Source organism: Eriocheir sinensis, chromosome 52 (genome assembly GCF_024679095.1).
Source record: "Eriocheir sinensis breed Jianghai 21 chromosome 52, ASM2467909v1, whole genome shotgun sequence".
Classification (NCBI taxonomy): Eukaryota; Metazoa; Arthropoda; class Malacostraca; order Decapoda; family Varunidae; genus Eriocheir; species Eriocheir sinensis.
The window spans coordinates 503,604-520,536 of NC_066560.1; the positions used below are offsets into that span (position 1 = coordinate 503,604).

The 16,933-nt window shown below is 43.5% G+C and overlaps 1 protein-coding gene across 3 annotated transcripts in view; it reads left to right on the forward strand.

Annotated features, from left to right (window-relative positions):
- The window catches only part of LOC126982860 (relaxin receptor 2-like), a 259,491-nt gene that overhangs the window by 142,241 nt on the left and 100,317 nt on the right, over positions 1 to 16,933 (forward strand). For all 3 annotated transcript variants that reach the window (XM_050835130.1, XM_050835131.1, XM_050835129.1), the window contains exons 16-17: positions 10,803 to 10,964; positions 11,930 to 12,075. In XM_050835130.1, the coding sequence (XP_050691087.1) occupies positions 10,803 to 10,964; positions 11,930 to 12,075 (308 nt within the window). The remainder of the gene's footprint in view (positions 1 to 10,802; positions 10,965 to 11,929; positions 12,076 to 16,933) is intronic.

A 16,933-nucleotide genomic window follows, 5' to 3' on the forward strand; every position in this document is an offset into this window, starting at 1 on the left:
CTCAAGGCTGGAGACTGCAGAACGCTTAGCCTCAGACCTTACTATTATTTCCGATTGGGGCAAGAAGAACCTGGTGTCCTTCAACGCCTCAAAAACACAGTTTCTCCACCTATCCACTCGACACAATCTTCCAAACAACTATCCCTATTCTTTGACAACACCCAGCTATCACCTTCCTCAACACTAAACATTCTCGGTCTATCCTTAACTCAAAATCTCAACTGGAAACTTCATATCTCATCTCTTACTAAATCAGCTTCCTCGAGGCTGGGCGTTCTGTACCGTCTCCGCCAGTTCTTCTCCCCTGCACAGTTGCTGTCCATATACAGGGGCCTTGTCCGCCCTCGTATGGAGTATGCATCTCATGTGTGGGGGGGCTCCACTCACACAGCTCTTCTGGACAGAGTGGAGGCAAAGGCTCTTCGTCTCATCAGCTCTCCTCCTCATACTGATAGTCTTCTATCTCTTAAATTCCGCCGCAATGTTGCCTCTCTTTCTATCTTCTATCGATATTTCCACGCTGACTGCTCTTCTGAACTTGCTAACTGCATGCCTCCCGCGGCCCCGCTGCACTCGACTTTCTACTCATGCTCATCCCTATACTGTCCAAACCCCTTATGCAAGAGTTAACCAGCATCTTCACTCTTTCATCCCTCACGCTGGTAAACTCTGGAACACTCTTCCTTCATCTGTATTTCCTCCTGCCTACGACTTAAACTCTTTCAAGAGGAGGGTATCAGGACACCTCTCCTCCCGAAACTGACCTATCTTTCGGCCACCTCTTTGGATTCTTTTTAGGAGCAGTGAGTAGCGGGCTTTTTTTTTTATTAATGTTTGCTTTTTGTGTGCCCTTGAACAGTCTCCTTTGCTGTAAAAAAAAAAAATGGCTCGATATCAGAAGCGGCGTACCTCAAGGATCAGTGCTTGGCCCCATGCTCTTTTTAATTTATGTTAATGATATCGATGATGGGCTCACTTGCAAAGTATCAAAATTTGCTGATGACACAAAAATTGCTAGTAAAGTAACTGCGACACTCGACGAAGCTTTACAATCAGATCTAGATCGACTTGCACGTTGGGCCAATCAATGGCAAATGAAATTTAACGTTGACAAATGTAAAGTGTTGCACATCGGAAAAATAACAATCGCGTTCGGTACGTAATGAATGGCCAACAACTTTCTGCAGTAAGTAAAGAAAAGGATCTTGGAATCACTATATCAAGCGATTTAAACCCCGGTCAGCACTGTTCAGAGGTAGTTAAAACTGCAAACAAATTGGTTGGCTTCATCGGACGAGTCTTTAATAATAAATCAGAAAAAAGTAATATTAAAACTGTATAATTCGTTGGTTCGACCCCATCTTGAGTACTGTGTACAGTTTTGGTCTCCCTATTACAGAGAAAACAGAAAAGATGGAACGGGTTCAACGAAGAGTAACAAAGATGATTCCTAGGTTGAGAAATTTATCATATGAAGAGGCTTAAAGAAGTAAATTTATTTAGCCTATCAAAACGAAGAATACGAGGCGATCAAATAGAAGTGTTTAAAATGTTTAAAGGCTTCAGTGATATTAATGCAGAAGATTACTTTACAATTAATCGATCAAATAGAACAAGTAGAAATCACAATTTGAAGATAAGTGGTTAAAGATTCTCGTTGCACGAAGCTAAACACTTCTTCTTCAGTCGAGTTGTTAATGTTTGAAACTCTCTACCCTGTGATGTCGTTGATAGTACAACAGTTACGGCCTTCAAGAATAGATTAGATAAGTATTTTGAATCCAACCAGCAACTAAGATATTACTCATTGTCGTAATAACGTTAAGTTCTTTCGAATACTGGTGTCCTTGTCCGCTTTTATCGCCCGGTTAGTGGTAGCAGTAATGGTAGTTCTTTCCTCTTTCCTACATAATTTCCATGCAGTTTTTCCATGCTGCATGGTTCTTTTTCCTTTCCTGCCAGCTTTGGCTGGAGGGATGGGGTGGGTGGGTGGGGAGGAGCCTTCGCTTTTGCTATCCTTCATCTTCCACCTTTGATTAGATAGCTAGTGTAGCTTGTCACAAACAGCCTCGTAAGGACCATCAGGTCTGCTGTTGTTTGTTCTTCCTTTATGTTTCTTTGTGTTCTTTCCATAACAAACTGTCCTGTCCACTTATACGCCGACGACTCCACTCTGCATTATTCAACTTCTTTCAATAGAACACCATCACAACAGGAAGTACACGACTCCAGACTGGAGGCTGCAGAACGCTTAACCTCAGACCTTGCTATCATTTCCGATTGGAGCAGAAGGAACCCTGTGTCTTTCAATGCCTCAAAAACTCAATTTCTCCACCTATCAACTCAACACAATCTTCCAAACACCTATCCCCTATTCTTCGACAACACGCTATCACCATCTTCAACACTAAACATCCTTGGTCTATCCTTAACTCAAAATCTCAACTGGAAACTTCACATTTCCTCTCTCGCTAAATCAGCTTCCTCGAGGTTGGGCGTTCTGTATCGTCTTCGCCAGTTCTTCTCTCCCGCGCAGTTGCTATCCATATACAGGAGCCTTGTCCTCCCTCGTATGGAGTATGCATCTCACGTGTGGGGGGGCTCCACTCACACAGCTCTTCTGGACAGAGTGGAGACTAAGGCTCTTCGTCTCATCAGCTCTCCTCCTCCTACTGATAGTCTTCTACCTCTTAAATTCCGTCGCGATGTTGCCTCTCTTTCTATCTTCTATCGATATTTCCACGATGACTGCTCTTCTGAACTTGCAAACTGCATGCCTCCCCCCCTTCCGCGGCCCCACTGCACACGACTTTCTACTCATGCTCATCCTTATACTGTCCAAACCCCTTATGCAAGAGTTAACCAGCATCTTCACTCTTTCATCCCTCACGCTGGTAAACTCTGGAACAATCTTCCTTCATCTGTATTTCCTCCTGCCTACGACTTGAGCTCTTTCAAGAGAAGGGTATCAGGACACATCTCCTCCCGAAATTGACCTCTCTTTCGGCCACCTCTTTTGATTCTTTTTTAGGAGCAGCGAGTAGCGGGCGCTTTTTTTTATTACAGTTTCCTTTTTTTTGTGCCCTTGAGCTGTCTCCTTTGTTGTAAAAAAAAATGCTACATTGTGCCTAAATATGATACACAGGAACATCAGTCGATCAAAAACCGTGCTATAAAGACTAGAACAAATGTTCCTCACAAACAATATTGACTCCAAAAATCTAGAGAAGTCATAGATCCAACTAATAGTAACAAGAGCATATGTGATACATGCCAATATGCTACATATCAAAATTTACCATTCATCATCATCACCAACATGTTCCATATTTTCTATGGCATTTGAACACTCACCTCCATGACAGGAGGAGTACATGGGAGGCCACTCTTTCAACAACTACACCTCCTTCCTCTGTATACAGTTCTGCATGTACATTTCGTCAGTTCAGTCACAGCTTGAGGGCCAGGTAGCCTTAAACATTTCACAGGAACATAAGCTCTCTTTTCTAAGCTACAGTCACTTTGATCAAAAGGAGGAAGACTGGGACGGCAAGTCACGTACGACTTGTCACGCATTTCCATGTAATTAGTGTGTGCGATGTGAGGCATCAAGGCAGCACAAGTTGCCTATAGCATCTCACCCTCAAGGTTTCTTGAATGGAACATTTCCCATTGCAGGGTAGGGAGGCTAGTCAGGTATTTTGGGTAGTAGACACTGTAGACAACATGCTCCAGTGGTTTGACTTGTTCTGGAAGCTCAGTCCCGACTAACTCCAGTGGTAAACTACTGTTGCCAAGCTCCCAGAAGCAATGGATGGCCGGGTCATCATCAGGAAGTTTCAGGTATTCACAAACCTACCCCAGTCGGCGCCAGAGAAACTGCGGGGTCCGATGAGCCCCTGGCATTTGCGACTCCAATGACTTGCACTCTCTCTACCACGTTAATCTCTGTACTTGTTGTCATTGCCAGTTAGGAATTTGAGGCTTGTCATAGGGTGTCATGCAAGACGACCATGAGACACTAGATCAAGGAGAAGCGTGAGGACGTCTGTATTTGGTGACCAGTCACATATTTCTTGCCATTTACTTTCATCGACAGAAGCCAGGATTTGATAAGGAATTAAAGTATCGGCCTCTTCATGCCCATGCACTTCCTCGAAGTCTCGACTCTTGATTTTGTTTCCATAGACCACACAGCCATGCAGGCTTAAAGAACTGCTTGATTTTCCCAGCAAAGTCTGGGCAAACATTTCTGTCAGACACCGCTTCGATCGTGTAGAGGATAATATATTTTTCATAGACATTGTGAGCTTCATTTGAATGATAATCTCAAATTCCATTGGTGACACCGCTCGCTTTTGGCGTGTTTTGTTTTTCAGTGACTGATTCAAGTAGTTGTCATAGACAATGCGTGCTTGATGAATGCTGACTGCAAGTCTGCTATCGTTACCATTGTTTGCATTTTCTTTATGCTCTGAAGCACATCAATGATCAAAATACGATATAGATGACCGACTGGTGCTGTACGGCAAGAAGATTCAGAATCCATATGTTCATGCACAGCCTCTTCAGTGGCATGCATGAGACTAGCCTTACCTCCAGGGATATAAAGTGTCCCATCAAGCTCACAAATTGACCGTGGTACCACAGACATCTCATACTCGCCGATAGTCTCCAGTCTTAGAACCAGCTCTGGTCTACTCCCTTGAATTATCAAGAATCTTCCTAGCAGTTCACGTTCTTCTCGCAACTTTATCACCTTGTCTTCCATTCGAATTCTAATCTTTTGCATCCAGTTGGAAAAGGTCTTCAGTTTTAACTTCTTCATTGGATCCCAAACTAATACCCTGGACATTAGAGAGTCCTCCAAGAGGTGGATATTGTCAACTACAAACCAACAGTTCACACCTTTCTTTTTTTTTCTTTTACGTGAACGCCTATAGCGCCGGTAGGCTTTCTTGAGGGGCCTGGATGGTAATCGGCCCCAGCCCGTCATGGCGCAGGCAAGTCTTTATAATGGCGCCATCTTCTCTTGGCTCATGCTGCCCCCCGGAACTCGTTCGTGATTCACTTGGACGTCCGTTTCCTCTAGAGTCCGGGTTGATGGGTGGTCTTCAGGACAGCATGTGGGTAGTTTTAAGCCACTCGGCGGTGAGTGAAAAATCTGAGGTGGTAGCGTGGGGATTCGAACCCGCATCGTCCATCACGCGGTGAATGTGGGCCCAGCACGTTACCACTCAGCCACCGCCTACCCAAAATCAGGCAGACAAAATCAACCTGTGGCATTCATGCGCTGGAGGATACCTTGCTTTAAACGCTTCTCAAAGTCAATGATTTTCCGGTAGCCACAGCCAATGTAAAGATCGGAGAGGATGTGAACAAGATTCTTATCACGCACTCTCCAGTGGATTGCAAGGGGTAAGCCCAACGACAGTGGCGTCAAGACTGTTTGCTCAAACATGGTCTTCTTTGACTGATATTTCACCAGGCGATCACTTACCAAGTTCTGTACAAGAAACTGACATACAACACTAGTGGTTTTCCAAACAGAAGGCGACTGATGAAGAACTGAAGAAGAGGATTCTTGAGGTCCTCAAAAGTACTTTTGAACGACCGATCTCGGTGCTGTAGCATTTCGTCTCGCAATATGTCAACTGTTTGCTCCAAGTTTGTGATGACCTCACCACTATCTACCATGCAAAACTGATACTCTACTGCTTTGCTAGCACTTGTCTGGGGAGCAATCTTCTCAGGCTCATTTTGTTGAACGGACAGATATGAAGCGGACGTTTGAAAGGTGTCGAGTAATTAGACCTTTCAGGTGCTTACGGTAATTTCCTGTACTGGTCATTTCGACTGCATACCTCTTCAGAGCTAACTGAGAGGACACGATGAAGGTTTCAGAATTATCATCAGTACAAAACCTGCATTATGCTAATGTACAAGCTATGGCTTCCTTGATATTTTTTTTCCGTTTAGGACGGGAACGTACTTCAGTGGATGGACGTCCAGGACCTCGCCGAGAGCAACCAGGGTTACTGATATCTGTTTTCTTAGCTCTTAATCTCTCAATTTTTGTTTTGTTAACAATCGGTGTTCGACACTCACTGTGATAGTAGACTGAAACCCAGTCACCTTCACTCAAATTTTCTAGGCGATCGGTTAGAGCTTGAAATTCATATTGACCTAAGGTGACCTAAGGTAGGATGTCACACTGACCCTGTGTCCCGGGGTAATGGGCTCCCTCACACACACAGGCTCAAAGGCCAATGTTACGGAGATGAGCACCGAGGCCACGCGCTGCTATAGCGTATGCACCCAACTTTACTTTTACCTAAGGTGACTCTCTCTTTGCAAAAGTCCAGAAGGTCTTTGATAATTAATGGATAACTGAGAAGTGTGCGAGACTTAGGTGCACTCTTATGGCAGATGACGCAAACAGCCTTCGTAAACATGGCTGCACACACACACGAGCTTCGTACCGAGAGTTACGGAGATCGATTCTCGGACGGTGTGGAGAGGGTTGGACAGTCCCCTGCAATCCGTGTCCACCTAGAAGTGAATGGCACCGGGTGTCAGTCGGGGGTTGTGATAGTGTCAGGTTCCAGACGTATCCAGAGATTCATCACTTTTGAGCTCCAAGCTAATTAGGGGAAGGTTCTGGCTAACGATCACGTCTGTCGCGTGGACAGTCCATGGTGAGTTACACACACACACACACACACACACACACACACACCTGAGATAATACACACTCATTGGGCACCTTCCCTTTCTTCCCTACACTTATCCAGTAATATCCTTTTCTACCTTGCCCTTGTTCAAGTTCCACCTTTTAACCCTCACTTACCTAACCTCTGTATCCCGTATTGAGATTACCTTGACGAATAAGCCCCTCCCCTTTCTCTCTCTCTCTCTCTCTCTCTCTCTCTCTCTCTCTCTCTCTCTCTCTCTCTCTCTCTCTCTCTCTCTCTCTCTCTCTCTCTCTCTCTCTCTCTCTCTCTCTTTATTTAAACAAGAATTACATATATACAAACTGTACAAACTTAAAGTCGCGCTTTTGACTTGCGTGACAATTTTAAAAGTTTAGTAAGAGTACAATGGTCTCTCTCTCTGAGAGAGAGAGAGAGAGAGAGAGAGAGAGAGAGAGAGAGAGAGAGAGAGAGAGAGAGAGAGAGAGAGAGAGAGAGAGAGAGAGATTTACATAGATTTACATAGAAAATCAGACCACACAGACCCCATGGTCCAGACTAGGTGGTCTGTCCTTAAACCTAAGTGATTCTACATTAATCTGATGGCTCCAAAACGTTGCATTTCAACTCCAGTTAATAAGAAAGTGACGGTCAAGCTTGTTTTTAAAGGAGTCAATCGTGTTACACTGGACCACTGAAGGAGGGAGCTTATTCCATTCACGCACTACAACGTTGCTGTAGAAAAATTTGGTGCAGTCTGAATTTACTTGTCTACATTTGAGTTTTACGCCATTGTTCCTTGTACGCAAAGTGTCATCGATCATAAACAATGTTGATCTGTCTACATTCGTGAAACCATTAAGTATTTTAAAACATTCGATCAGTTTTCCTCGGAGGCGACGTATCTCAAGAGAGAACATGTTAAGGGTGGAAACCCTTTCTTCGTAGGATTTGTTGCGCAAGGAAGGGATCGTTTTTGTTGCCCGAAGCTGAACACCTTCTAATTTAGCAATGTCTTTTGCATAGTGGGGAGACCAAAACTGTACCGCATATTCCAAGTGGGGTCTGACTAAACTATTGTAGAGCGGAAGCATTACATTTTTATTCTTGAATAAAAAGTTTCTTTTAATGAAGCCCAACATTCTGGTCGCTTTATTTGCTGCATCGATGCATTGCTGTGAAAATTTGAGGTTTGACGCGATTTTGATTCCCAAGTCCTTAACGCAATGAACGCTTTTGAGTTTAACGCCGCGCATTTCGTAATCGAACTTCTTATTCCTTGTTCCAACATGAAGGACCTGGCACTTGTTTACGTGAAAGGGCATCTCCCATCTATCTGACCAAGCTGAAATTTTGTGCAAATCCTCTTGGAGGCTTTGCCTGTCTTTGTCAGTGTGAACCGAGTTACCAATCTTTGTGTCGTCTGCAAATTTACTAATGCGATTATTGAGTCCAACATCCACATCGTTGATGTAAATAATGAAGAGCACTGGGCCAAGAACCGAGCCCTGAGGGACGCCACTAGTGACCGGCGCCCACTCTGAGTTAAAACCGTCAATCACCACTCTTTGTTGTCTGTTGCTCAACCAATTCGCGATCCATTGGTGTACTTGACCGTCAGTACCTATTTGGTTTAATTTGTAAAGTAATTTGTGATGTGGGACTTTATCAAACGCTTTCTGGAAAGTAAGATAGACTACGTCCAGTGATTTGGTTACGTCATAAACTGAGAAGAGGTCGTTATAAAAGATCGATAGGTTTGATCTTTTGTATACGGAAGCCATGTTGTGAGTCCCCAATTAATGAGTGGCTTTCAAGGTTACTCACAATTTTGTCTCTAATTATGCTCTCAAGTAGCTTACCTACAACCGAAGTTAGACTAATGGGCCTGTAATTACCTGGTGATTTTTTGTCTCCTTTCTTAAAAATCGCTAGCATTTTTCCAATCCGAAGGGACGATTCCTTGTCGCAAGGACATATTGAATACGGATGTGAGGGAGGAAAGTATTTCGCTCTTTGCTTTTTTGAGCAGTGTAGGATATACTCTGTCAGGTCCAGGACTTTTATTTGTTTTAAGTGACTGGAGGGCTTTAAGGACTTCATCGGTTGTTATTTCAAAGTTAGGCAATGCATGCTCGGGATTTACATTAGTACTGGTGTTGGTGGTAGTGGTGGGATGACTGTTAGTATTAACACCGAGGAAAAGTAATTGTTTAATAGGTTTGCAATGTGTTGGCTGTCAGTCACTAGTGCACCGTCGCTGTTTGTTAAGGGTCCAATTCCACTTCTGATCGCCTTTCTGTTGTTTATGTAACTGAAGAAGGATTTTGGATTATTTTTACAGTTGGCCGCAATATTTTCTTCATATCTACGCTTTGCCTGACATACTAATCTTTTTACTCGTCGCCTGGCATCATGATAAAGTCTAATGTTTTCGGGCGTGCTTTGTTCTTTCTTTAGCCTGTAAAACAATTTTCTCTCCTTGACTGAGTGTTTAATTTCGCTATTAAACCAAGGTGGGCTTTTATTAGTGTTACTTCGCTTCTCACACAAAGGGACAAATGTGTTCTGCTGAGTGAGTAAATGATTTTTAAAGCTTAGCCAGGCGTCCTCTACATTACCGTCATCTGATAGTTGCATTTCTGTTAGTTTTCGTCGGATTTCTACGAAGTTAGCACTTTTGAAATTGGGCACCTTTACTTTATTTTCAGTCACCGATGTTTGAGCTCTAATGTCGACGCGCACTAATTTATGATCGCAAGAACCGAGGTGTTCTCCTACCGTGACATTACTGACTAGGTTATCTTGGGTTGTTATAACAAGGTCTAGTATGTTATTTTGTCGAGTTGGTTCAGAAACCATTTGGCTTAGATAATTTTCTTCTAAAAATTCGATAATTCTATGTGACTAACCTTCTGTACCTGACAGTGTCGCCCAGTCGATATGGGAGAGGTTAAAGTCTCCTAATATCAGTGAGTCGCTGTTATTAAGTGACTGACTTAAAACGCTGTACATTTCAAGATCGGCATCGAGTGATTGCCCCGGAGGCCTGTAGGTGACAGATATATTTAAAATGACCTTTGCAATGTTTACTCGCACGCACAAATGTTCAACGTTACTGTCTCTTGGTGTTCTGTCAGTGGGTTGCAAATAGCTTTTGACAAAAAGGGCGACGCCACCACCTCTGCGGTTTACACGATCTTTGTTGAAGAGTCTGTAGCCATCTATGTTGTATTCTGTACTTAAATCAATATTTGTGGTGTCGATAAAAGTTTCGGTTACAGCAATTACGTCAAAATTTTCTGTCAGAGCAAGACATCTCAGTTCATCAAACTTGTTTCTTAGGCTACGCGCATTGAAACTAAGGACTCTTTGGTTATCTTGAGGCTTGGTAATAGAGGTGATGGTACTTGCTGGTTCACGGTTACGCGTTTGTTGTGATGCATGGCGTGTATTTACACGGGCGGGGTGGAGGGACGTAGTCGAGAGCGGTTTTTTGATCGGTTGTCACGTACTGCGTCGTTGAGGAGCCTTCCGAATCTGGCTGCCCCGATGGGGGACAGGTGTATTCCGTCTCTGTGGAAGAGTTTACTCTGGCCGTAGAAATTGTTTTAGGCGTTAAAGAACTCAACGTCAAGCTCTCTGCAAAGAGTCTGTAAGCGGTTGTTGAGGCTGAAGGCCTTGCTGAAGAGAGAGAGAGAGAGAGAGAGAGAGAGGAGGAGGAGGAAAAGTTTGCCATAATCGCCTCCCCTTCTTAATCCACACTCCTCCTATTGTCACCTGGGATGTGCAGGTGTGTGTAGCAAGGGAAGGGTGGGAATGGGTGGGGTCGCGATGACAGGCTCAGAGCGAACTTCAAGGGAAATGCTGAGGAAGTGGAAGTCTGCCTCCTGCTCAGCTGAAAGTGTAAGAGAGACAACTTCCGTGACTGCAGGCCATGCCCTCTCTCCGACCCTATGATTGGTTGAGGTTGCAACATGATATATCTTATCGGTGGTTGCTGAGCTCTCGGGAGTACACACAGATGTCAACTCGAAACACCCGTCATCATGCCCTCACTCCATACCTGTCACTCCATCCCCACATTGCATCTGCCCCTCCTCCCCCCAGGTGTGTCGTCGTTCCAGCACCTCCTCGTCCGCGTGGAGCTGCGCATCGGGATGTGGCTGGTGGCGACGCTCACCCTCCTCGGTAACCTGATGGTGCTGGGCGGGCGTGTGTTCTCCAGGGACGACAACAAGATACTGTCGCTCTTTATCCGGAACCTTGCGGGTGAGTGGTGGAGGTGGTGGTGATTGTGGTCGCTGTGGCGGCGGTGGTTGGGTATAGTAGTAGTGGTGATGGTAATGCTGGTATGGTGATGGTTATATTTGTAGTATTAGAAGGAGGAGAAGGACGAGAAAGGAAAAAAAATAGCTGTTCCAATAAAACATTTTTATTCCTACAAATCTTGACAGATGGGAAAAGAATTGAAAAAAATAAGGAAGGAGAGGAGAAAAAGACGGAAAACACTTGGAAAGATGGAAACATGACGGACAACAGTGAACATATTTGAAGTAAAGAGATGCCTACTGCAGTCAATTGATCTATCAGGCACTTCACTATCCTGCAAAACAGATTAATTAATGCAATTGCTATACTTTGGTTAGGGAATGTTCAGTGCACTCCAGCCGCGATGAAGTAACGAGCAGAGTGATTTTTACCCGTGTTGGTCATTTCCACAAAATTTTGCACAAACAAGAGGAAACCTTGGCATAGCTGAGTAATGAACTTTGTGTAATTCATACATCCATTCCACCATTCCTTCACTCCACCACTCCATCTCCTCCCTCCCCCTGCACCTTTAGTCCTCTTTTCACCACTTTCCATCACACCATCCCCCGGGACCTCTCCTTTCCTCCCTCTTTCTCTCTTTACATCCATCTCTCATTCCCTTCATCTCACCATTCTCTTATCTCTTCATCACTTTACCATTGCCCCATCTCTCTGCTCCACTATTCCTTCATCTCACCATCACTCCATCTCTCCACCCCCATCTCTCCCCATCTTCCCAAATCTCATCATCCTCCCACTTCTTTGTCTTCTCGTCTTGCCTCCCTTTACCCGGCAGTGGCTGACCTGCTCACCATCACTCCATCTCTCCATTTTTCATCTCTCCCCGGCTCCCAATCTCCCCCGGCTCCTCAAATCTCCCCATCCCTCCACTTCCCCGTCGCCTCACCTCGCCTCCCCTTCAGTGGCTGACCTGCTCACCGGCGTCTACCTGCTGGTGATTGCCGTGAAGGACCTGGAGTTCCGCAGCAGCTACAGTGACCACGCCTACTACTGGATGACCTCCTGGCAGTGCACCTTCACCGGGGTCCTCGCCATGACGTCGTCAGAGGTCAGGCTGAGGTCAAAAAGGCGGTGTCGAGGGTGTTGAGTTTTGTTCTTTGGTAGTGGCGGTGAGTGTATGTGTGTGCGTGTGTATTTACCTAGTTGTATTTTCCAAGTTGTGAAATACAGGAAGAGAGCTGTACTAGGCTCGTGCTGTCCCGTCTCCATAACGCTTATTATCCAGTTTGGCTTTAAATTCATGAATCGTTTGTGCACACACAGTATCCTTGTCAAGTCCGTTCCATGTTGTTATGCTTCTGTATGGAAAACTGTATTTCTTGATGTCTCTCCTACAGTCGCTCTTCTTCAATTTCTTTCCATTGCCTCTTGTCACACTTCTGTCACGTACCACTAGGTCTTCCCTGTCCAATTTCTCCAATCCCTCTTGTATCCTGTACAATGCTATTAAGTCCCCTCTCTCTCTTCTGTTCTCCAGTGTTGTTAGTCCCAATTTCTCCAGTCTTTCTTCATAAGTATGTTCTCTCAGAGTTTCCGGTTATTTAGTCGCTGCTCTTTGTATTCTTTCCAACTTTCTAATTTCTTTCTTCAATCTAGGTGACCACACTAATGCTGCATATTCCAGTCTTGGACGTATCTTCAATGTTATTAGTTTCTTCACCATTTCTTCATCTAAATATGTAAATGCTGCTTTTATGTTTCTAAGATTGTATGTTTCCCCAGTTATCCGGTCTATATGTTTTCCAAAGGATAACTTGTCTGTTATGATCACTCCCGGATCTTTTTCTTCAGTTTTTTCATGATTCTTTCATTACTCAGAGAGTAGTTCCCCGATACTCGTCTACTGCTCTTCCCAAACTCAATCACGCTACATTTCTCTGTATTGAATGTCATTTCCCATTTGCGTGACCATTCGCATATTCTATCGAGATCTTGGCTCAGGGCTACACAGTCATCTTCATTAGCCACCCTCCTCATTATTTTAGCATCATCAGGAAACATATTCATATAGCTTGGCACCCCTTCTGTCATGTCATTAATATAAATTACAAACATAATCGGAGCCAGCACTGATCTTTGGGGGACTCCACTCGTCACTTCCATCCTTGATTTATTATTCCTGATTACTGTTCTCATTTCTCTCTTCGTCAAAAAGTCTATAATCCAATCCAATATTGAACCACCCAGACCTCCAACATGATTAAGTTTCCATATTAATCGCTTGTGTGGTACTTTATCAAACGCCTTCTTTAAGTCCGGATACACACAATCTGCCCAACCGTCTCTTTCCTGTATTATATCAATTACTCTTGAATAGAAGCTGATCAGATTAGTTACACAAGACTGTCCTCCCCTGAGTCCGAATTGGTTATTTGTTAATATACTGTTTTCTTCTAAATACTCCACCTATCTGTTTTTATTTTTATTTTCTCACACATCTTTATTACTACACTTGTTAATGACACTGGCCTATAGTTCAACGGGTCTTCCTTACTTCCTCCTTTATGTATTGGGACGATGTTAGACCTCTTCCAGTCTCTCGTTACCTTCCCTTGTACTAGTGAGACATTAATCAAGTTGCTCAATTTTTCAGCTATTTGCTGGTGACACTCTTTTAGCACCCACTTTGATATACCATCCAGTCCTGCTGATTTCCTCGCATCCAATTCTTCCAATAATTTTCTAACTTCATCTGCTGATGTTTGTATTCTCTCCAGACCCATGCACTCTATTCCCCAGCACTGCATCTACACCTTCAAACTCACTCTCCGTTGTGAACACTGTTTGGAAACAATTATTCATCACTTCCACTATTTCACTTATACTATCAAAAGTTTCACCATTAACTTCAACTTTCTGAATCTCATCTCTATTTTTCAACTTTCCATTTATGAACTTATAAAACAGTTTTGGCTGGTCTTTGCACTTATCTACAATATTTTTTTCTCAAAATTCCTTTTTTCTTCTTTTCTTACTTTGACATAAGCATTCCTCTTCCTTTTGTACTCATTCCATAGATCCATCCTCCTATTTTTTCTCCATTTGTTCCATGCCTTCTCTTTATCCTGCCTGGCGTCTACACACTTTCTATTGTACCACTCTTCTCTTGATTTCTGGCCTTCTTTCATCCTTGGTACCCACTTTTCCACTCCCTCGTTGTAAATCCGTAGAAAGATAGCCCATTTTTCCTCCATATTTTCAGCCTCAAAAAAGTATCCCATTGTGCTTCCTCAAAATGTCTCCCAAGTTGTTCAAAATTTGCCTTATTAAAGCTAAACCATTCTTTCCTGTAGTCCTCATTCCTGATTATTTTACCTCCTTCTCGTAATATGTACCCGATAAGTACACGATCGCTCTTCCCTATAGAGCTCTTATAGTTCATCTCCTCTATGATATCTGGCTCCCTGGTGATTATCAAGTCCAATCTAGATGGCTTGTCTTCTCCTCTGAATCTTGTATTTTCCTCTACTCACTGTGTGAGGACGTTATCTATGACCAATTCCAAAACCTTGTTCCCCCATGAAGCTTCACTTCCTTCTGTTGACCAGTTTTCCCATGACACTTCCTTACAATTAAAATCTCCCATATCAGAATCTTATCCTTCTCCTCCAGCAATCTCCTTAGGCAATCCAATGTATCTTCCAGCTTCTTCTTGTACAATTCTTCTGTCCATGAATTGGTTTTTTGGAGGGACATACACCACTATGATATTTCTGCATCCTCCCCTTTGCAGTCTTATTCCCACACTCAAGACCTCCGCTTCCCCTTCGTCATAGGTGACACCCTCCACTGTCCATTCTTTTTTCAACAATAGCATCGCTCCTCCTCCTTATTTATTTTCTCTAGGTATTTCTCATCCATACATTATATTTACCATCCCCTAAGTTAAATGCATCTATACTACCACTCAATTTTGTTTCTGTAATCCCCATAACATCTGGTTTTTCCTTACTCAGGTAGTCTCCTATTTCTAACACTGACGATATTAACCTGTTCACATTAGTGTATGCCACCTTCAAGCTGTCTCCTCTTCCCTTCTGTATCACTTCCTTCGGTCCATGTCTATCACTCTCCAGAAAAACTTTTTTTTTTCCTATTCTGATCTTACTTCATTCTTTTCATTGGCATGATTCTTCAATTCTTTTATCGTGTTCCTTTCCTCCACACTTCTCTCCTTTCTTACCCAGACTTTTTTGGAAGTCTCTGTTCTTGCTAACTTCCATGACTTTCCCACCGCTTTTTCTGCAGCCACTTGAGACCTAAATCTAATTTTAACTGGTCGTTGGGCTCCTTCTTCATACTTTCCAAGCCTGAATACTTCTTCAATCTCCCCTACCAGCTCATGACCTTCTTCCTGAATTGCTTCAATTACTTGCTCCACTAAACATCCTCGGTCTATCCTTAACTCAAAATCTCAACTGGAAACTTCATATCTCTTCTCTTACTAAATCAGCTTCCCCGAGGCTGGGCGTTCTGTCGTCTCTCTCAGTTCTTCTCCCGCACATTGCTTTCCATTTTTATGGGGGTGTTGTCCTTCTTATATGGGATATGTATCACGTGTGGGGGGGGGGGCTCCACGCTCTCCCTCTAGAGAGTGGAGTGTCTAAGGCTCTTCGTCTCATATCCTCTATCCTCCTGATAGTAGTCTTCTACCTATTAAATTCCGCCGCCATGTTGCATCTCTTTATATCTTCTATCGATATTTCCATGCTGACTGCCTTCCTTTCTTTTCCCTTGTATGTCTGATCAGCATGTCCTCTTCATTAATGCCCACCACTATTACAGACTTTTTTTTTTCATCGTAGTCCCTCACTATTTCTGTTTTTTCTTTTACCACCTTGATCACCTTTTCAGTTATAGCTTCATCCTTAACTTTAACTTGTTCCTCCACAATTTTCTTAAAGCTAACATTCTCCTTTTCTTGCTCCTCCTTCCAGACTTTATGCGTTTCCTTCAATTCCTTGACTTTAACCTCCGCGTCTTCTGCCTTTTTCTCGTTCAATGTTACCTGCTTGTGCAGGTCATTATACGCATTCTTCCAAACATCCTTCTCTGTCTTCAGAACGTTCACCTCTCTCTCCAGCGTCCCCATTCTATCTCTCATATACTTCATCTCCCTTTCCAAGTCTATGAGCCTCCTTCTCAACATACCGTCTCTGTCTTTGGGTCTCTACATGTCATCCGTGAAACCCTCAAACTCAAACTCTTGCCTTTTTGGCGCCTCTCTTGTCCTGACCCCTGCGCTCTGTGGTGTAAACAATGCCGGCGGGGTCGGCAAGGGCGCCGCCCCCGCCTTCTCCTTGCTCATTTCTCGATATTGTACACTGTCAACAGCCTTTGTTTCTTCGGGACAGCACGATTGTACCCTAGCACGGCTCCCACCTTAGTAATTCACGTCCAGGATTTAATCCCACGCAGCTGTGATGTGAATTTGGAGCACGTCTGGAGATCAGCTGTGTCAGTCCGCCATCTTGGTGTGTGTGTGTGTGTGTGTGTGTGTGTGTGTGTGTGTGTGTGTGTGTGTGTAATAATAATAATAATAATAATAATAATAATAATAATAATAATAATAATAATAAACGGTTTATTTAGTTAGGCAGCCGTCAGGCTGAAATTTACATATTATAAATACATTTTTACCACGCTAATGAAACAATAACTTTACTTTCATGTCCATCTAAAGTTTTTGAATCAATCCTTAACCGGAAGTTTCTTAGCCATCTATCCACTTCTGACCTTCTCTCTGATCGCCAGTATGGGTTCCGCAAGGGGCGTTCTACTGGTCATTTTCTTGCTTTCCTAACTGACTCTTGGTCATCCTCTCTTAGCCGTTTCGGTGAAACTTTTGCAGTTGCGCTAGACATATCAAAAGCCTTTTATAGGGTCTGGCACAAATCTTTGCTTTC